This window comes from Lepidothrix coronata, unplaced genomic scaffold (genome assembly GCF_001604755.1).
Source record: "Lepidothrix coronata isolate B3197 unplaced genomic scaffold, Lepidothrix_coronata-1.0 Scaffold12, whole genome shotgun sequence".
Classification (NCBI taxonomy): domain Eukaryota; kingdom Metazoa; phylum Chordata; class Aves; order Passeriformes; family Pipridae; genus Lepidothrix; species Lepidothrix coronata.
In genome coordinates this window covers 2,521,188-2,543,753 of record NW_016690192.1, presented here as the reverse complement: position 1 = coordinate 2,543,753, position 22,566 = coordinate 2,521,188, and the positions used below count along the sequence as shown (strand labels likewise).

Here is a 22,566-nt window from a genome sequence, read left to right as displayed (position 1 = left end):
GCACACTGAAAGCTGTTATGGGCAGTGTACTGAGTCCCTAATCAAACCAGCGTGGGAGGTACTTTTTGGTGACATTTAGAATACCTCAATTACAAAATAACTAGCTAAAAGGGCAAAGAAATGGATTTTCCTAACACAAAACAAAAACAGGCATTAGACATGGGCATTAGATTGAAAGCATTTTTTTTTTTTGCATTCTGGTTTTTATTCTGTTACCTTGGTATCTTAAGATATTCAAAATGAATAAAAAGCCCAATATTTGAGGGGAAAACAATCTTCTCATCTGAGGAATGAAAGATTTAGAAATTGCCCGAGAGAAAAAAAGAATCAAAGCTATTTGGATCTGCAACATTCAAAATAGTCTATATTTTGTTACTTTAAATATCTTTAATACTTTAAAATCTAAAAATTAAAGTGCTAGCTCAGGTTTGTATGCAGTTAAAATAACTTAAATCCTCTTTTTTCTCATCTTCCACAAGCCTTTTATTGATGGTTCAAAAGGAAGCATATGCTTTTAGAATGTGTATCTCAGGGCTGGGATCCTCAAAGGAAACCACAGGGCAAAAATCATAAATCCTTTTCCCTTCTGCTCTTTGACAGCCCAAATCAAGAAACTTATGAGGCTGGAGGATCAGGTTTATGTTCAGTTGTTATAAAAATACTTTCTTTGTGCATCCAATGTGGTTTCAATTTTCTAGAAGGCTGCAGTGGCAAATGCCAGTTTACTGAGATATTATATGCAAACAGCTATTGAAAGAACATTCACCATATTCTCTACTTTTTTTGCAGGCACTGGTGTATTATTTCACACAAGAGTAGATTAGATCAGAAGCACTTTGGGGTTTTGATGCATAATACCAGATGGCTACAGTTTAATTTTCAAGGACTATCACACAAAAAGCTGTCACTCCCAAAGAGTAGACAAGGATTTTATCTTAAAAAGTTGAAGTATAACCAGAGAAAAAACTGACATGGTAAGTAAATATTTCAGGCTTCACCTGCAAATGGAAGATATCATCTGTCTACTGCCTTAACATCAATAGCATGGTTAAATATTTTTGAAATTCTTTTCATCACTCACCGTAAAGAATTCTCACAAGATAAAAAAATCATTATCATTAACGTTCATAATTTCAGGACTGAGAGCTTGAAAGACTTGAAAACTCAAATATGACAGTTAAGGCTGTGTTGGTTGTTCTGAGACTTCTGGGGAAATAAAATGTGCAATTAGAGCTCTTTGATTACCTGAAGGAATGCAACACTTCACAAATTAGTGCTCCAAGTTGAAATACTACTTGAAAATTTTTATGTTTGCTTCACAAGAAATATTCCAACGTATTTTGATGCAGAATCTGCAAAACAATTGTGGATGTTTATTTCAAGTCATTTCAGTGTATACTGCTTCCAGTTAAAACCAGAACTTCCCTGCAAAACTTCACTCTTAACTATCTTCACCTTTTGTTGGAATTCTCCTGTCAAAATAATTTCCAGATTCGTGAGGATCTTCTGAAGAAGAAAAGGTGGGGGGAAATGATCAATTACTAAAAATACAACACAAGTGCCAGATTTTATTGAGGTACTGCTTTCACATTGGTCTGTGCACCCAACAGTCACACTGGACTAAAGACAACCGTGTTCATGACATGAAGACACCACATTAAGATGGCACACAGGGAAAGCTTCAAATAAAGCTTGGTCAACATGGTGTGCCAAATTCTGCTCTGCTTGACAACTGTGTCATCTCACTGGGATTGCACAGGGTAAAGACAACGACTTGCATGAAAACGACTGACAGCAGTAGCTGGAATGTGCAAATCAAAACATACTATTTCTCAGTACAGAACCATACACAAACATATGCAGGCACAGCTTCAGATTGGCCTCTGGTTATCCACAGTGGCTGTAATAGCCAGGAAACACCTCTGGAAGAGTGAGTCAGGTTCTCAGTCACAGTCCATCCTTGCAGCTTAGGAAATCTCTTGAAGCCACTTGGCTTTGTCAGCAGCTTGTTCTGGTGGGGGCCTTGTGAAGGATGCAGCTCTGTATCTGCAAAATACCAATCAGAGTTTAGAACTAGACTGAAGATGGGAAGCGTTTTTTCCTCTGCTGCTTAGCAGAGTTGATAAGAAGATCCTACAAAAAAACCAGAGCAAACCACACAGCTCAATCCATTTCACTGGCATTACTTCTTTCCAAGTACATCTTTCTATTCCTAACCTTTATGATGTGAAGAACACCTCTGAAGGGCATTACTACAGCTATGGAACACTAAATGCCTCCTCTGGGGGTGTATGTGGATGGGTAGCTCTGCTGATGCTCCTATGCTGTGAAAGTGAGGATTTCCCCTTGCCTGTGGCAAAGGCTCGAGGCAAAATGAGGCTAAAACAAAAAAAAAAAAAAGGCTTAGCAGACAGAGTCATTCATCTAACATTTCTGTGCAGTGCCTTGTGGAAAATGCATCACTAATACCTACATTAAACCAAACATTTAATTTCTTTTTAATGATAGACATACTCACAATGTGTGCCTTTAATCCTGAAAGACACCAGAATATATTCCAAACTACATTTGAGAAATTTCTTTACAAATAAATTACTCTACTGCTCATTAAAGGAGGATTGATTCCGAGGTGAAGCACAACAGCTGTTGGTACAGATGGGTTTAGAAGCAAATGCTCTTCTGGATATGCAAAACAATGGACATGCACTGAAGTCTGGCTGGAAAACTTCAGCTAATTCAGCTACTGACAGAAGTTCTGAAGCATGAAATTTTGGATTCAAGGCAGATGGCAACTGGCAGCAAAGAGCATCCTAACCAGCAAAGAACATCATTTCAGTACTCGTTCATTAAGAGGAATGATGCTTATCTAAATTATCAGTGATGCCTTTTGTAGATTCTGGATTTTTTTTCTGCTTAAAGCTCTGAAGATGGTTGTACATTCCTGACCAACTTAAATGAAAACGTGAGACATACACAAAAACACAGATTTGTCCCCTCCCCAGGATTGCCATCTGGCTGACTGCAGGCTCAGGATGAGCCAAGAGGGCAAACCCCAGCCTGGGGCATGATAAACACCAACTAACCAGCTGGTCAGGAGAGGGGATTATCCCACTCTGTTTAGCCTTGGTAAGGCTCACACTGAATAGAGGAGGCAGTTCTGGGTTCCACAAGTTAAGAAGAACATTGAGGGCAACAAAGCTGGAGAAAGGGCTAGAAGGATGGCTGGAAGGATGTCCTATGAGCAGTGCCTGAGGACTTTGGACCTGTCTAGTTTGGAGACAAGGATGTTGAGGGGTGACCTCTCTCCAGCTTCCTGAGGAGGGGAACGTGGCAGAGATTGGTGAGGCCCTGGCACAGATTGCCCAGAGAAACTGGCTGCCCCATCCCTAAAGTGTTCAAGGCCAGGTTGGATGGGACTTTGAGCAACCTGGTCTAGTGGAAGGTGTCCCTGCCCATGGCAGGGGGTTGGAATGAAATGAGCTTAAAGTCCCTTCCAACCCAAATCATGCTGTGATTCTGTGATCTCTTCTCCCTAGTATCCAGTGATAGGGTGCATGGGAATGGTTCAAAGCTGCATCAGGAGAGGTTTAGACTGGACATCAGGAAGCATTTCTTTATTACTTAGTCAACTATTCTCCCTTAGGTATGTTTGAGGATTTGGTTTCTCCTTTTTTATTGCATCTCACCTTTTTTATTTCAGAACACTTCTCCAGGGCACTGAGATAATTCTGAAAGGTAGTTTTGCCCCAGAGTCTTGCAACCCTTCCCAAGGTGGTGTCATTCATAAATTTTTTACATATCCTCCTTAGTCCTTCAGCCAAGCTCTTACTATTGATCTGGGATACAGCACCGAGACATCCTTCTTCCCTCCAAAAATGTGTTTGAGAATGAGTCACTGAAAACTTCTCTTTGATTGCATTTTCATAAAGATCTGTAGTCATAGCCACTTGTTCTCACTTATCCGATAGGCAAAATTACCTTGACAAAGAGAGAAATTACACTGGTTGGTCGTGATTTGTCTTCATGAAATCTGTGTCACATTTTTCTTGTGCGTAACTCAATTGTTTAATAATGCAATATGTTATCAATCTAAGTTAGAAGCAATGCCTCCAGCTGCCTAGTTCCTCTCCTTTCCCTTTTTAAAGCTAAAAGCTGTGTTTGCCCTTTTGCTGGAAAAGAACACACAAACAAACTTGAACTGTGTGTTGAACCACACCAGTTGTAACAGGGGTCCTGTTCCTAATTAAAACCCAATGAATTTGGCAGAGGAATTCTGCATGCTAAATCAAATCTAATTGGCACCTGTAGCTTTCTCACAGCAGTAGAAAGTGATGGAGTCTGGCTTAACACTGCGGTGTGGAGTGGCTCCCCATGACAGGTGTGGGCATGGAATCTGCAACCAGCAGAGGTGAAAAGCAGAGGACAAAAAGCAACTTGAGACCTGGAATTTCTACCAACACTTAACCATATTATCTGTTGAGGTTCAGAGAAGATCTTTGCCTCCTTTTTCCTTTTCATGTAAAGTTTCCAGCTCTTCCACTGTGGACCAGGAAGAAAAAGGCTCACAGGCTAAGGACGTCGTTTTCCTGGATTTAGCTCCAAAAGAGGTCTCAGGTATTTTGAGTCTTCATGATAATGCCAGCCTCATTTTGCCAACACAAAGAGTTGGGTAATTCATGCACAAAAAAAGGCTCTAAATTTTTTGTCTTTATATAATGCACGCATTCAAACCCTAGAGAAGTCCTTTCCAGCTGGCCTTTCATTCTCTCCCTGTTTCTCTCTCCCTGGAAGCAACAGTGGTCTGCAGGCTGCACTTCAGGGCACCCCAGAAACAGGAGCTTCTCTGCCACAGTGGAAGGCAGGCAAGCAGAAGCATGAGGAAGTGAGAGGCTCATGGCCCTCAGAAGGCAATGCCACATTCCCAGACCTCAGCTCGTCTCAGTACTTGGCACCTGCCTCAGATATTTTTGGATTTTCTCACTACAGACGGTTTTCTGACTGCAGGATCCATTTTAGTCTTCCCATGGCATTTTTCTCCCACAAGCCATTTCATTTGCAACAGCAGAAAAAAAATGTGTGGAGGTGGTTGGGAGTTTTGAAATGAATTTTGTTACGCTGAAGTATTTTTATGAGGACCAGCAGCCCAAACCAACCCATTGTGCCCATAAAGAGCACTGAGAAAGGTGCATTGGCACTTGGGATGCAGAGGGTGGCTTTTTTTAAGGGTACAAGAGAAAATACATGAAGTAGGGAACTCCTGACACGTTCTCTTTCCTGCTTATCTGAGAACAACCTGCTGAGCAAGGGGGACCTCTTATTTTTCCTGTGACAGACACTGCTGATCCGCAGCTGTTCTCACATTCTGTGCCTGCCTAGCTATGAGCTTTCACCCCCTGCAGAAAGTAAAATGTGTGTTTCATGCCACCTGAAGTCCTTTGCATTATTGATAAATTCCTCTTAAGCCTGAAGTACAACTCATCTCTCCTGGCATACATTTTAAATACTATTTTGCATGGTCTGTGTCATAGGCAGTATGACCTTTAAACAGGATTTCAGCACTGGTTTTTATCAAGTTTCTGCCAAGGTAACCCCCTCCAGTTCTCTGTCAGACTTGACTGAGCACTCACAGGTGGCATCCCCCCCAAAGCAAAGTATGACTAAACTGCCCAGCAGACACCTCACTGCTCTCACCCTTTGTCACACAGGAGTCTTTCTAGCAGTTCATCACTAAAGAAATTCTTCTGAATAAGTTACAGTGTTTGCCTCCTTAGTATAAGCTCTGGTGCATCCAGGACAGCATCAGGGAAAGGACAAAGACAGCATAAGGGGAATATAATCTTCTCTGGCACATAACCATGATGGAGTATTCATGTACCAGTAAATCAGGAAGAGATTTGTCTGTGGAAGGACTGTGTCCAAGTCTCTGCAGATACATCCCTGTGCAAGGGCAGCATCAGGGCAGTGTATAAATAAATCAGAGACAGTTGCCACTGCTTTTCAGAAAGTTAAAAAGAAAGAATCATGGCATTTTATGGAATCCATATAAAACAGAGTAAAGAATATACAAATACAATAGAGTAAGATGAAAATAAGTGTTCTCACAGTACCTATTTTCTTTACAGCATTGGTAGAATCCATCCAGTGCCTCTGTTTTTTAACATACTGAACTCCCTCTGGTTTCACTGTCTGTAAAACAAAAGCATTTTTAGTAGAACTAACAGCATTCTTCTTCTTTTAGTTCCGAGTAGTAATACACAGATGTGCCCACTGCACTAGAAAAAACACAGTTACTGGAATCTTCTACAATTTTTAGAGGATAGATCAAAACCATTCCACTTTCCATTTCTGAGCCTCCAGGAGGCTACAATTATTAGCATGCTTGTGTTAAAAAGGAATAAACATCAAAGGGAAGAGCAGTTTAATGTAGCAGCACTGTGGTATAAGTAGGACTTATAGCAGGGAATCAGAGTGTCTGCTACAAGAAATTGCATGGGAAAAAAATCCCATATTCAAGAAAGTAAGTCAGAAATCTCAAACTTTCATTCATCTCCAAACGTGATCAGTTTGGATCACTACTGCCTTCACTGCACCTTCCACCCAGTGAGCCCAAAGCACTGTGTGTGTGTGTGAGGAGGTTTCTCTGCATGAAAGAAATGTTACCCATGTTTGACAGAAAGATTAAAGTGATGACATGAGCAAATAAAGCCATTTTTAGTTAGGCATTTCACCAGTTGCCCAGAAAATCTGTAGTTCTGGCAACTCCCATCTTTTGAGCTTTTGCTTTTGACACTTAGTAGCATTCAAACGTTTTCCAGAGCACAACTTCACAGGTTAAAGTAAGTAATAGTTTATTACAATTCCACTGGCTAACTGATCCAGACACCTGCTTGGAGCAGAATGGCTGGAATCTTTGGATTCAGTGCAGACAACTCGAGTTTGCCCAACTGCTCAGAATAACTAAAGCAAAGGCAGCCCTGCAGGGAGGGACAAGAGATGCTCTGCCAGCATTACTGATACCTGCTGACAGCTGGGAAAGCAAAGCTCTAGAAGGACTTTCCTGACCACACTTTAAACTCAATTTATTTTCTTTCTTACCTGATATTCATTCTTTCATTCCTTTCCCATTTTCCTCGTTCTGTTTTCCCACCCTAATTTCCTGCTACCATGCTTCCCACGCTACTTCCCGTATCCATGAACAACAGGTCATACTTTGAGTCCCTCCTCTCACTTTTCACTGCCCTAAATCTCCACTTGCTTCCCACCCTCCAGGCTCCCTCTCCATGTCCCCAAGCAGCCTGACCCTGCTCTCCAGCCCCCCCCCACAGTCACTGCTCCACTCCCTGGTCCTCCAAGGCTTTCTCCATCCCCTCTGGAATTGTTGTCTCCCTGCTCTGCTGCTCTCAACTCCATTAGTCCCAAGCCTTTTCCACATGCTCCTGGCACATTCAGGTGCTTGCAGTTTTCTCCTTTATCTACCAGCTCCAAACCTCTCCCTGCTCCCTCCTCTCATCTAAGTCTCCTCATGGAGCTCATCAATCTTCCTCGCAAGCCAAGTTTCCTTATATTTCCCAACACCCTCCAGCCCAACACTGTCTTGGACCTCATTTTCCACTTTTCCACTGCTTGGGCCAACACAAAGAACAAAGAGAATTGAAAAGATAAGCTTAACAGGGCAGGGTACTTCTGTCCAAGAAAGTGTATGGGGAAGGGATTAAAAAACAGGTTCCCTGAATCCAAAACAGAAGAAAAGTCTAAAATACTAGTATTTTAATTAAAAAAACAAGCACCTGACACAAAGCAAATTGGGCAAAGGAATTATTTGGTTTTGAGGTGTTTTGAAAGTTGCACTTTATTTTATTTGAATTGAACAAGATGCAGTTTGGTTTCAAAGATGTCAAAATGGGATTTAAGCCAAGATCTCAGTTGAAACCAACTACATGAGTTATTTCAGCTGTGATAAAAAACAAACAGAAAAAGTAAAAAAAAAAAAAAAAAATTCTACTCAGTTATAGAGGAAGGCACCTTATTTTTGAAGCCTACACCAGCTATAGGTATCTTTGCAGTAAAAAACCTGACTTAATGAGCTTCAAAAATCTCACTGCTACAAGAAGGTTTCGGAAATTTAAAAGCTAAGGAGTCCAATAAAAACATTTCCAAATTTAATCTTTCCTAGTGATGTACCCTCCACTAAATTTGAATTCCCAGGTCCAAACCAGAAAATCTCTTCTTTTTTTTTTTTGAACAGTTGAGCTCATTTGGCTGATTTTTCCCCACATACAAATCTGAGGCAGATGATTGTTGAAGACAAAAGTAGCCTGACTGGGGAAAATTTAAGGCCAGCTACCAGAAGAGCATGTAGTTGCCATTATTGATAAACCTGGAAAGCAAAGTTATCAGTGCACACTCCAAAAGCCAAGCAGTGTGTCTGAATTCAGACAGCAGCTACCTGCTTTCAGAACCAAGAGTCAGGTAATATTACTGAACTAAGAAGAGGAATGTGTGAGACTTCGGTACCTTTTCATCAAAATATCTGAATATCTCAAGTATTTGCATCATGCCCCATGAGGAATCTTTAATTAAGGAGAGAAATAGGGACAGGAAGGTCATCTGGCTATTTTTCAAGCTGAGTTTTTCCTTTTAATTAAATGAAACCATGAACTTTTGCATACTATGATGTCATTGCTTTGCAAGAACAAGAAATTAATAACTTCTATTAAAGCACATTTTTCCCAGCACTTCTGATTAATTTACAAGGTCACAGTTCTCTTCACACTCCAACCCAAAGGTCCCTGCTGTCTGACTCTGAATGCATTACAGAGGTCCTCCTGTGCTAAGTTTTAAGGGAAAATGCCAGTTACCATCATAAAATACAATTTGCTATTCTTGCTTTGCAGTGGTACGGAACACCTCACCTCAAAGGTCTTCCCAGATCTGGAAGAAATACAGGAAGAAATACAGGGGCAACTCAGAAAATATGTTTGAAAACTTTTAAGTCACCAAGGTGGAGAGTCTCTATCTACCTTTTATACCTCTGATGGCAAAGCCCATCCTAAGGAGCCAGCAGAGATGGTCCCTCCTCTCCCATCAGCTGCCTGCCCAAGGGAAGTATGTATGCATCTTTCCCCAGAGCTGAGCAGATGTGCCTTTAGATTCCTCCTTTTCTGCCTGTTTACCTCCTCTCCTGACAATTAGGCAATGTTTCCTCAGCCCTCCTTGTCTCCAGCACTGGGGGATATTCCAGCATTATTCACTCGGCCTTAATGAAACACTTGCAATCTTTTGACTTCTTAGTTCCCTACATTCTGAAGGGGATAAACCTTTTGAATAAAGAGAAGCTTTTGGTTAGAAGAACAAAGCATATGGCCAAATTCCCTTCTACCTTGGACAAATCCATAATGTTTGAATGCTCAGGGTATGGATTTCTTTGGCACCTTTTTTTACCAGCATTATAGTTTTCCAGCCTTCAAGTGGGAGAAAGAACAACATCAAAAAAATGAGTTCAATGAAAAATCCTTTCTCTCAGAAAGAGCTTAAAGAGCAAAGAAAGAGCTTAAAGAACAACTTGTATAATTAAAAAGCAAGTTTACTATGCTAAGAGGAAGTATGCTCCAAGGATTTGAGTAGTCTTGGTCTCAAAAAGCATGGCTCAATTCCTGTGTCAAGCCAGTCTTAGAGCTGGTTTTTAGAGGTAATGTAAGCAAAAGGACAAAGGTCTTCTGGTTAGTGATGTCTCTTCAAAATTCCACTGGACATTAATGTCTAAACTGACACAAAGCATTAAAAATATTACAGTTCCCTGCAGTTCTGTCTCTTGGGAGAGGGGTTATAGCATCTCCCTACTTCAGCAAGGCAGCTTTGAGGATAGAGAGGAACAGCTGAGAAGCCCTTTGACACTTGGGCAAGGCAGAACATCAGCTCTCAAGCCAAAGCCTGTGTGAACCTCACATTGTAAGCAGAGTGCAAACCATGAAAAAGCAAGGTGTAAAGAGCTGAGACTGTCTGTAAAAGGAGAGGATTTCACTGAAAGAGTAATAAAGTACATTGCTGCTTTTTACTGAGAAATACTTGATCTGACAAGACACGAGGCTGTCAATTCCTTGAAATGCAGGGTCTTCTCATTTGCCTGTTCAGACTCTCTTGCATATCAGGGATCAACTCTGCACTCTACACTATGATACTACAAATAGAACTGTGTAACTCCAGTTACATCTAAGGGGTTCTTCCTTCTCTATACCAGTGACTGAGCTCATTTTTCTTGAAATTCAGGGTTCAGATTAAAATGTTAATTTTTGCTAGGGCTAAAACATCCTTAGTTAACTCAGGAACCCAGTCTGTAATAGCACTAGGAGAGGCTGGTGTTATTGAAGACCATTTGTCCAAGACTAAACAGAGGCAAATTCCAGCTGATCTGCCTTTTGCAGAATCAGAAACTTTAATAAAGGCTTCACATCCACTTTATTGCTAAATTTATGATCAATCTTGAAACTATTTCTGTAAAAATTCAACTATTCCACTTCTTTCTTTAGGGGATCTTGGATGAGCCCACAGAACCATGACCAACTTTAACTATTCCATGAGGTAGGAAAGGCATACAATAATCAATTGTATGTTTAATGAAGTACAAAACTCTAACTGAGCTGATGTATTATGCATGAAATTGAACACAATAAAAAATACTGCCTTCAGAAATGAATGCTCTCTGAATGCTCCAGGGATACAGATGTTGCACAACACCTAATGTGCCACACAGCCTTCACCTAAAGGTAAGATTATGCTAGTTTAGAAAAAGCTGGGTTGAACTGAGTTCAGATAAAACTCTTGGTCCCCAGGCCTGCAGTTTCCTGAAGCTTCTAAAAACTGTTTTAATTTTTTAATTCGTTTTTATTGTCTAGATATGATTATGCTCAGATCTCAGAAGAACTGGAAGAGGAGGAGAGAGGCTGTTTTCATTGTTCCCCAGGCCTGAAAGCAGCTAACCAGTCATGCCCTCAGACACTCAGACCTAGTCATGTCCTCAGACACTCAGACCTTGCATGACTCCCATGCAAAAGAAACCCAAGGATGATGAAAACAAGCACTCAGGCTTGTCAGTGACATCCTTCAGCATTTCACAGGCAAAGCAACTGGCTTTCAATTTCCAGCAGCCCATCTCATGAACAGCTAAAGCTATCAGGGCTTAGATGTGAAATAATTGTCATTCAGAGCAGCCAAAGAAGCAGAATAATAAAAGTGAAAAACACAGGATGAGAGCAAAGCCAAAGCGGTGTTTAAATGCAAAGCAACGGAGCCTGAACAAAGCTCCAAAGCACACAGGAGATGGCTGGGAAAAGGCAAAGATCTCCCAGCTTCCTGGGCTCATAACATTTGGAATCGTGAGATGGGATGCCTGCAGGAATGCTGGGTCATCAGTGGGGGAGCTTGGGATGTTGTTCACTTCATGACAGGAAAAGAGGAATACCTCTAATGCCCAAGCAGGACGTGGGTTTGCAGCGGGGTCCAACTCGGTGTAGAAAGATGGAATCGCGTGGCAGCAGCGCTGCAACAGCACCTGCCTCCTTCCCAGCTCCCCATGTGCCAAACATGTCTGGCACAAAAATGCAAGGCATGAGGAGAACAGCACTGCTGTCCTGGCAGTGGATTAAGAGCTGATGTCATAGCAGGAAAACTTGAGGGAAGAAGTTGAACAGCAACACATTGAAAAGCATAATGGCAGTCTATAATTAGGACACAACCATCTTGGAGCACCAGAGCATTTTGTTCATCCCACCCAAGAGTTTATTTAGGCTGTTCTAGGTAGCAGGTCTTATTTCCACTCTCTCTCCAGGACAAGTGTGAAGTTTTCAATTTGCAGATTAGTAGCAGTTTGCTGAATGTGCGACACTCATTTCAGCAGCTTGCTCAGCTTACACAGCTCCAAAGGGAGGCTTTGCAGTTCCTGATGGCCCAAAGAACTACTTTTAGACCAAAACCTACATCCTCTGGAGAAAAAAATAAGACATAGGAAACTTGGTATGAAGTGGACTGTGTTAACTAGACACTCAGGAGGGGGTTTACTCTCTATAATAGGCTAAATTACAGTAACTCATTTGTCATTTACTGCCATGGAGGTAGAGAAGCATTTTAAAATAACAAATTAAAAAAACTGGAGGTGAGGGGACTTTTTTCCCAAGAATTATTCCCCTTTTTCAACTTGTTCAACTTCCAATGCCTAACTAAGTAAAATATACTGAGCTCATGTTAAATGTTTTGAGTTTGGTCCAGATTTCACACAGAAGGTAAAACAGCAGGACAGCTCCATTACATCTTGAGGTCCCCATCAGAAAGAAAATACACACTGTTGGACTTCTCCACATCCATTTAAAGACAGAATAAGACTTTTCCTCTGCAGGTGATTATGTACATCAAAACCAACAGGTCTTACCTGCCATCTGCAAGCTTAAACCAGTATCCAGTTTGCTGCGTGGCTTGGTGCTGATAAACAAATAACAGAGAACACACACAGTGATGATAAAAGCAAAGAGGACCACTGCTGCTATGGACAGGCCCACGAGTGCTCCAACACTAGGAGAGAAAAACAAAGAAATTAAGTGTACAAACAGCCTGGGATAACCATTAAAACAACGGTCAGGATGATGTCTGGAGTTTACTTGTACTCAGGCATGGGACTGACTGTGTATTTTCCTGTAAACAAAAGTTTAGAGCTCAATACTTAAACTGCACAAACTGCAGTTATTTCATTATCCTCAGAAGGGTCAATGTCATTATACAGGAGTTGAACATCTGGCCCTTGGTGACATTTCCTGTTCCCTATGCATGCTACTGCTGAGTCTGACTGAAAGTGTGTTTATGAAAATCAGAAGTAATGTCATGCAGTAACTGACATCAGAAATCAAAAAGTTCTTCGGTGCAGTGCATATTCCTAGAAAAGCGTAATATCACATGCACACACAGAGAGGGATTCTAGGGCTCCGGGCAGCTCAAACAACATGACTACTCAAGCTGTATTTTCAGTCTGAAAAGCCATTTTTACTGTATAAAACCCATGCAAGCCATGTTATTCAATTCTGTGAGCAGCTCTGGAGAGCAGGACAGAGTACTGTGATCACTGGTGTGCCTTTGTTTTAATGCAATAAATCTCCAGTTAAAACCAGTGAAATTCTCCCATGATCTTTGTCATGGTAAAAGGAAAACTAAAGCTGAATTAGTTTGCACACAATATCAAAGGCACCAAAGAAGCAGGAACTTTATTTCTCAGGCCAAACATACAGTAGTATGTAGGTTTTATCAAGATACTACTCCTGCAGGATAAAAGTTACTTTATACATCTCCCACAGGCACACAGTGAGACAGTGTATGTATATACAGAAACCTCTCCTTATTTCCAACCCTTCTTTTCAAGTCTTTTCCTAATATAAAATGCTCATGATGAAATAAAGGCCTCAATACAGCACAGTCTAACTATCATTTCCTATCCCCTCCTGGGCCTTTTGATGCCTTCAGTGTTCCAGTCCTCTATTCTACAGTCCATGTCAAAGTGCTGACTTCTGGTGAAATTAAACAGCAGCCTTTTGGTCACAGATGAAGGGTCTGAGGATTGAGAATCCTTCTATTGCTGCTCTATTTACGATTTGGACAGACGTCAAAAGGAGAGAAGATAAATGAATGTTCTTAATTCTACCAGCTCCATCCTCTAGTCATAAATATGCCTTTATATATCACTGCTATCAGTGAGAAGTCAGCTCTACTGTGGCCTTGCAGAGATATAGGAAGAACTGTGCCCTGGGATGTTTTTATGAATTTTAAATTCAAGCTACTACAAAGCTTCTCCACGAGCTCCCACAGCACCAGCAGACAGATTTGTCCACAGGAGAAACTCTTAAAACCATCAGCATGAGAACAGCAGATATCAGAATGACTTTATCATGAGTTACTGGTCAGATTCGTTAATGAGGTTTGTGCAACATTTAGCTCCACTTTAGCATAAATAAAATAATTTGTTATCAGCAAAATGACCAGTTCTGGAAAAGAACAGCTTTACCCTTCTGAAGATTTGTCATGGTGTTTATCATCTGCATGAACAAGGGTGTCGTTATGTGTTTGTGCATATATGCACATATCAAGCAAATTTTTCCTTCTTGTTTTTTGGCTCAAACAAAATCTGCAGGCAAGCAATATTCTGCTTAATATGGAATCCGAGTATGACCCTACAGTCAGAGATCTCAGCGGGGTTCTGGCCTTATTTTTGCATTTTCACTTGGAACACCTTGACCCAAATAGATAAAACAGAAGAAATACACACCACTACAGGAGGCTGAATAGCCATTTGAACCAAGTAATACAAACAAGCTCTTCAGAAACACGAATCTGTGCTTTTTTTTTTCAAAAATACAAGCTCTGTTGTAAGATTCCATTTAAATTACAATCTGCAGTGGAGTACTAAGGAGGTTGCTCACCACTATCCAAACACTCAGCAAAGTCAGCTGTCCTAAAGCTGAAGAGATCAAGCACATATTAGTGATTACAGGTTTTTCTCTTCAGGCATCTGTTACCTCTCAGCTGTAGCTCTCCTCCATGCAGTTGTAGAAGATGACATTAACAGCACAGTTGTGTAATGTACAGCACAATGCACCCTCAGCATCACTACACAACTTGGGTAAGATGCTTTGGGAGTTACAAGTGACAAAGAAAAACAGTTCCTGAAGAACTCTCCAGGTTAAAGACATCACAGTGTGTGTGCCACCAAAAGTGTTTGTCGTGCTCCAGCAGCAACGTGAAAAGATCTCACCCAAAACATGGAGATCAGCAGCATAAAACCAAACAGACACTCTGGATTCCACTTCCTAAATGAGTCAGAAATCAGAATTCAATTTGTACTTACTCTTTTTAAACATACAATATTTCAATACCAAAGTGTTGTCAAAGTGCTGAAGCCATCAACCCACTTAAAAGGTGTGGTTAAGTTCTTTAAGATTAATTTTGGGTTAAAGTTTGGGAATGGGTGGTTATTTCTTAATTTATTTAATTCAGCAGAATTTAGTGTTTTCCATAGTTCTAAACACTGATGTTTCTTAACCAGGACCTTTTCTTTCTATTTTTGCAGTTAAAGCTGTTATCGAAAACAAACTTAGCCCTCGCTAAAAGCATTTTGCTATTTTCCAGCCTTTACTTTAAACATGAGCTGTCTGAAGCCCTCAGCAGTCCACATGGTAACCATCTACAGGTTTCTGGGTGTATCTTCAAGATCAGTCTTCTGACAGCAGAGACACTCAACAAGCAATTTAAAAAGTCCTTCTTGCCCACAGCTGTGGCCCATTAGCAAGTGAAAACCTCTGCAGTGACAACCCACCCAACACAAAACCAATGATCAAGCATAAAAATGGCATTGAAGGCCTGGTAGTATTCGCTCAATGCTTTGAACGTGAGCAATGTTAGGTTTGCTAGAAGATCCAAACAGAACTCTCCCAAGTTACTTTCCACATACAATAAAGATACAGCCACACCACACACTTCAATGACAGTTACACCAAGTGCCACATCCAGGCCTGCAGCACAGCCAAAGGCTTTGCTCAGCAGAGGCTCCACTTGCCAGCAGCCTCCCCAGGGCTCCCCAGGCTGCTGTCCAGGGAGCTGCTTAGTGGGTCATCGACATTTCTGTCGGTGGATGCTCAGCACCACACACCCACTGTTAATTTTAGTTGATAAAAGTAGTCCATCCACACCAAGAACAGCCAGGGAAACTTTAAATATTGGCTAAGCAGATGCGGTGTTGCCCACTGGTACACTAAAAGGAAGCTCATGAGTCATCTGATCCCAGTGAATCAAATGTTCCTAATGCCATTGTTGCAGTGACGTGTTGTCTGTAGTATTTGCAAAGCAAACAGATAAATATACTCAAGAGACTGAAAGAGTGGGCATAGAGGAACAAAAGACTTGCTATTTTGGAAAGCCAAAACAGACTCCTGGAGATCTGTACAGCCAAGCAAAGCTTGGCCTCAGAATTAGGTCAAGAGTATGAATTAATAAAGCATTTTGAACAACATCTATATGTGGCCTGACAAAATTTTAATCAAATATATGTTATTATATGAAACTAAGAAGATACAGCTTTGGAATGGAGCTATAATTCTATTTGATACTGACAGATGCCATTAAATTTGCAAAATAAAACTTAACCAAAGAGTGCCAAAAAAATTTCTAAAAATCTTTTAAAACAATGAGAAACAAAAAGGCTGAATTTAACTGCAGCAGTTCAGTACAAATACTACATGTTCAGCATTTCTTCCCTTCCACTCAGCTTGGGAGGCAAAGCAGATGTGATGACTGCATGTACGTGCACAGCACACAGCTCTGGAGGCTGAGCTGCTCAGTGTTTTGCTCACTAGACTTTTTTAGCATCTGTGTTCTGTTGTTTCCAATGCTGCATAACCTTCTGGTGAAATCTGCATACCCCTGCCTTTTCCTAATGTTGCCTTCCCTGTTCCATGGGCTCCTGACTGTTGTAAGAGAACAAAAATGCACCCTTCGCTCTTCTTTGCTGAGGTCAGCTTTTCAAGAGATACATTCTAACAAAGAGAAAAAAAAGATACCGTATTATTTCATTTTAAATAGCAGAAAAAAAAAACCACACAAGAAAGAATAATATTAATTACATATAATAAATTCTGGTGAAAATATGAAATGTGTCAGAGTTGCTCAAAGGTCTGTTATTTATGATTGTCCAACAGCTCCCAGTACAGCGGGTGTTAGGATGCACTTGTCAAATACCACAGTTTTTGCAGGAGTGGAATGGGAAAAGAAGGTTCCATGTTGCTAAGGGATAGGGCAGTGTCTGGTTCTAAACATAGTACAGGCAGTAGAGATTTGGCAAGAAAATAAAAGCAATAGCATAGGCCTGCAAGTGACTATTGCTTTAGGTTGCCCAGGCTGCTGGCTTCTCCATGACCTGCTGCCGTCAGAGCTGGCTACAGAGTGCTCTGGCAATGCCTCTCCCACAGCAGGAAAAACACAAAAGGAATATGCATAGTTTCCTGAAATTCCACCTGGTGTGTCACCAAACTGAAACAATCCCTGAAATATCACCAACCACTTGTGGTGCACTCAGTCACTGCTTTCAAACTCATGGGGGGAATCAAGCAAAGGTTTAGAAGAAGGAACCTAAAGCTCTGGAGTAAAGCAAAACCTGAAACAATTACCCCATCAGAGCTTCCATTCCCTTTCTCAGTACATTCCATCTCCAGACTTACCTTGGCTAGTTTGGCTAACTCTTGTATAGTTTTAAGGGTTTTAAGTCTTAAAAGTGTGTCTTCAAAGGTTGCAAGAAGCATTATAAGGATTATTTTAACATGTTGTTGTTACAAACCGATATAAGTAACTGCCTGAGACAAAGACAAGGAAGGCAGTGATCACCAAAACATTCTGAGAAGCCAAAAAATGTTATTGTTATGTTTTCCTCAAACTCCTAATGGAACTATCATGTGCAAATGTATACAGTTTTCAAAGTGCTGTAACATTGTAACATTATCAGTGTGTTAGTAACTAAAAGTTATCTGATTTGTTCCTGAAAACTATAACGAAAACAGAAATTTCAATTCTCACCACTCAGTAACTTTGCTTAGAGAGGTAAATTGTATTTATTCACCTCTTTTCTGCAATGGATATAGATAGTTATGGCAGAAGTTAAGCACAACCAAAACCCCAGCAATGGCAACCTCCTTCAGTCCTTTCAGCAGTTTAGGGCCACTGTGAAAAGAAGAAGAAGAAAAAAAAAGTCCTTAGGTTTCAAAGTTTGGGCCCAAATTTCTGACCTAGGTGGAGGCTAAGAAGTCACTTCTCAGACTCTAGAAAATCTTTGTAAAGAAAGACCCTTCAGAGAGGTGCTTCATTAAAGCCTCTGATGGGATTCAGTTCTTGGAGGTACTTTCAGAAAAGATCAAGCTTTATCAGTCTTCACTGCAGCATATCATCTACATGCAAAAGCAAAACCTTTTAAACTTAATCTTTCAGTACTTGAGAAGGTTTACTGTGATCAAAACATCAGACTATGCAAAAATATCATATAACATTAAAACAGTATTTGATAAGTGTAAAAAAGGACACTTGGAGACATCTTCTCACATCAGAGAAGCTGAGTAATTCTGTGTCAGCCACAGTGGTGAATGGCTGGGGAATCCCCATATTCAACCCACTCCTTGTAGCAGAGAAAATAGATTTTAAATAATAATATGTTAAATATTAGACAAATTAAATGAATAAGCCCACAGTACTGGATAGCATTCATTCATGAGCCCTGAAGGAATTCACATGTGAAAACTGCAAAACTGCTGGCCCAGGTGTGCACCCCATCATCACACAAGGCCACCCTAACAGAGGTCTGGCAGCCTGGGAGTATAACTCCAACCTGAAACAGGGCTCTGGAGGGGAACCCAGGAACTACAGACCTGAATTCCACCCCTTGCAAGACAGAAAGGTGAGAAAAAAAAAAAAAATCAAGTCAAGAGGTAAACACAATGTCAGGGTGCTGAGTGCTGAATCTGAGCCTGGCTATTATTCCCAGGTCATGATGCCCCCCCTCACCCTGCCTGAATATGAGGGACAGGTCCTTTGATGGCAAAGCCACTACTCCCATCCCCCTCCTTACCACACTCAGCCCAGAGGAAGCTGCTGGCACTTGCAGCTTTCTGACATAAAATCTTTAATAAAAGAGTCAGCATTTCTACGAGGGGAAAACACTGCCTTGTTAACCTGCTGGAGTCTATGAGGTGTCAGTAGACAGATGGACAGAGGAACCCAGTGGACAGAGTTAGATGTCTCAAAAAACCTTTTGACGAAGCCCCACACTGAAGGTGTGGCTTAAAAGACTGAACAGACACAGGCTTAGGGAAAGGTTTTGTTACAGATTTAAGGCTACTTAAAAGAATAAGGAGCAAAGCACGAGGCTAGGTGGGCTCTTTTCAGTGTAAAGAAAAGTCACTGAGACTGACTTTTCTTCAGTATCTTCATCTATAACCTAGTGAAGAATGAAATCTGAGTTTCTGATGATCCTAAGTCCCTAGAAGTGATCAAATGCTACGAGGGCAAGGAATGCTAGAAGACTTGAGGAAAACTGAGGGAGCAGGCAAAAGTGTTGTAGATGAGTTTCAGTGTACATAACATAATGTATAAACATTACAATGTATAAACAAAACCAAGCCTACAGGGCAATGAACTCAGAATTGGCAGTTCTGAACTCAAGGAAAGTTTTACAGTCATCAGTGACAGCTCATTGAAATCAGAGTCAATGTGAACCAGCAGTCGAAGACATCAACAAAAAGTTGGCCAAGAGGAAGAATTTTCAGAGCAAGGCTGGAGGCAGCATTTTGCCACTCTGTAGAACCTTGCCATACCCACACCTTGAGCATGCAACTGCAGCACTGTGGAGTGAAAAACAGTATGGATGAGACGCAACTAAAACCATCAGTGGGGCACAGCACCTGCCCCAATGATAATCCAAAAGGACTAAGGCTGTTCAGCTCAGAGAGGTGAAAGCTGAGAACCGATGCACCAAATGCAAATAAAATTTTAAACATCAAGCATAAACTGAACATGTGATTGCTTTTCACCAAATCTCACAATACTAATAGTAGAGAGCACTTCAGAAAACTAGTGGGGAACAATATAAAACAGATAAAAGTCTGTATCTTTAAACAGCAGGCTGCCACCAGGGCTGCAGAAGCAGATGCTATAAGCAAGCCCAGAAAGGGATTTGACAAAATCAAGGATATCAAGTCCATAAGAAACACAGGGAGAGCATCATGCAGAGGTGTACCAACATCCTGACACTGCCAGCGTGGATGCTGAGGAGCCCGAGGGGAATCAGGGAGCAGCCGGCCTGGCTGTGTGCAGCTCTCCTCTCTGCTGGAGATACAGCCGGAGCCAGGCGGACCCTCGCACTGCCCCGGGAGAGCACCAGGCTGATTATCTGTCATGTTTCAAGTGGAAAGTTACGCAGTGCTTGACTTTACCACACATGGAAAAGTAGCTGAAGTCATCGGGAACTTTATGTCCGCAGCACCTTACACGCTCGGGCCCCGAGACTGCTGTTCCCCTCACACCCGAAGGGCGGGGGACACTCGAGATGCTCCATCCAGAGGCACCGAGCGTTTCCCAGCGCTTCCTTTACGAAGACCACGAGTTGTTTCCTTCAGAAACCACCCCGGCACAAGCAAAAGTCTCTCCGGGCTGAAGATGCCGCTCTCCCGCTACTCTCGGCGGGACAAAGGCAGCCTGAAAGCGCCCGGTTACAAATACCTCACCGGCCCGCCCGGAGCCTCCCCCCCGGGCAGGCACCGCCGCGCCCCTACCTGAGCCACCACATGTAGCTGTGCTCGTAGGGGAAGAAGCTGTGGGGGTCATCGCAGCAGTACTTGACGTCCTGGAAGCCGCAGCAGAACACGGCGCGGGCGTCGCCGCCCGCCCGCGGGCAGCTGAACCCGCTCACCAGCACCTTGTCGGCGTTGAGGTAACTGCTGCACTCGGCGCTCATGGTGCCGGTGCCCGCCCGGCGACTCGGCTCGGCGGCGCCCGGGCGGGAGGGGAGGCGAGGAGAGGAGAGGAGAGCAGAGGAGAGAGGCGGCCGTGGCGGGCGGAGCTGGGCGGGCAGGGGGGCTGCGCTGGCGGCGGGAACCGCCGCGCCCACTCCCCCCCGGGGTCGCCACAAGGCGGGAGCGGCGGGAGCCGCCCGCGCCCTGAGGGGAGGGAATGGCGGGAAGGGGCTGTGTGCGGGGGCTGCTCCCCTCAGAGCCTGGGGCTTGGTGTTACCTCAGCGCTGGGTCACACGTCGAGCAGAGGTTTAGGGGGTCCGCCCTCACCCGTCGCCTCGGTGGGGTCTCAGGGCAGCCAAAGCAGGGAGGTCATGGAGAGGGATCCCACCTCTGCTATACTCAGAAGCCCTTGGAGGAAAAGCTTCACGTAAAACTTAATGTTTCTGAGAGATCAATCTCCTACTCTTTCCAGAGGGCATTTCAGGGTACTTTTCTTGAAAAATTGGGGCTCAAGCAGTCACTCTGTTACCTGTATGAAAGAGCCTCTCCTGAGGGAAGGGTAAGCAGATCTCAGCTCCAGAGGACACATCTGCCTGTAGTGCACTCTCTGCATGTGATTTGGCTCGTGGAAAAAAGGGTAATAAGAAGCCTCTGGGAGAGCAATGGGACGCTTACCGTCTCCTCTAGATCCAGGAGCGCCTGGATCAAGTGCTTTACCACACAAGTGACCTCCTCAAGGAAAAGTTCAGGTTTTAGAGAGAAAGGGAAGTCGTGCAATATCAACAGAGCTTGACTTGAACTAGTAAGACCGCATTAAGTCAGCTAGCACTTTACACTTTGATTTCAGGTCTTGCCTTGAGATGAACTCCAGGCAAGTGGGAGCGTCGTCTTCCAGCTGTCGGGCAAAAGTAAGAGCCAGGAGTGATGGCAGCTCAGGGAGGTGCAGCCCTGCAGGATCTGAAGGTGGACAGGCTGGTGGATGGGCACCATCAGCAGTGCCAGGCAAGGTAAGATACTGAGTCCATCCAGGAGACACAGCATGAGGCAAGTTACGTACAGCATAGGTCTAAAGTTCATTCAGGAGGACTAACAAGCAATCCAGGATAGCAGGAGACAACACTGAGCTTAGGAAAGGTCAGGCTGCCCCAGCTGAGCTTAAATGTGGCTCCTGGACCAACGGGCAGAGGGTGTGGATGTTGTGAGGAGCCAGATGATGCTGGTCAGGGCCTGTTGGGGGCTACCTAGAGCCCTGACACTGAATCCTTCCAATACTACGTGCAGTCCCCCTGTATTAGACTGTACTTGCTAAAAAGTATAAATATTCTTCGGTTGCTTGGTTGGTTTTATTTTGTGAAATCAACCCTGACTTGGCATCAAGTGAAATGAAGTCAGAAATTCAGTCTGACTCTTTCTGCTGAATTACAGATTTGCCTTGCCAGTATTAAATATATACATGAAGAGTCAGGGAAGATTCAAATTATCAAACTGTTAAGCTTGAACAATTTGAGAATTTGACTTTAGGTACGTCAGAAACAGGCTCAACACTTAATGATGCACTGCACACAGCGAGAGGATTAATGACAGTGATGTGGCTGGTGCAAAGACTCCAGAAAAGGGGAGTCTGGAAGGGATCAATGCATATTGAACATCAACAAAGAAAAAGGCTGGATAACTATGAGATTTTGTGAGAGTTGTAACTTCATCACTTGTGTTGTTCAGGTGAAATCAGACACAATCAGATCAATTATTTTTATGATAAAGTTGAGGATTGACTTATTTGAAATGTGTACAGGAAAATGATCTACCAAAGTCCAGAAGGCAGCCTTTTTACCTCAGTTATGTCAATAGTGTCAGTACATGTCAGGATTTAATTGTGGCTCTTGTGTTACCTAAGATTTTTTTTTTAGAGACCAATCTCCTGGTCATTTGATTCACAGTGACATGGGGGCTGTTTTTCTGTGATTGAGGAGAGTCTCTAAGGAGGGAAGGATGGGTGAATCTCAGCTCAAAAGCTATCAGTTGGTTGGCCTAATAGTGTGTATGCACC

The 22,566-nt window shown here is 42.5% G+C and overlaps 1 protein-coding gene across 1 annotated transcript; it reads right to left on the bottom strand.

Moving 5' to 3' along the window:
* Positions 1–1,567: 1,567 nt before the first annotated feature.
* On the bottom strand, positions 1,568–20,534 carry FAM159A (family with sequence similarity 159 member A). The gene is made up of 3 exons (XM_017805322.1): positions 20,340–20,534; positions 12,422–12,561; positions 1,568–2,046 (listed from the first exon to the last, which is right to left on the bottom strand). Exons 1-3 carry the CDS (start codon positions 20,519–20,521, stop codon positions 1,826–1,828), a joined length of 543 nt encoding a protein of 180 aa, XP_017660811.1. The 5' UTR covers positions 20,522–20,534; the 3' UTR covers positions 1,568–1,825.
* Positions 20,535–22,566: the final 2,032 nt, after the last annotated feature.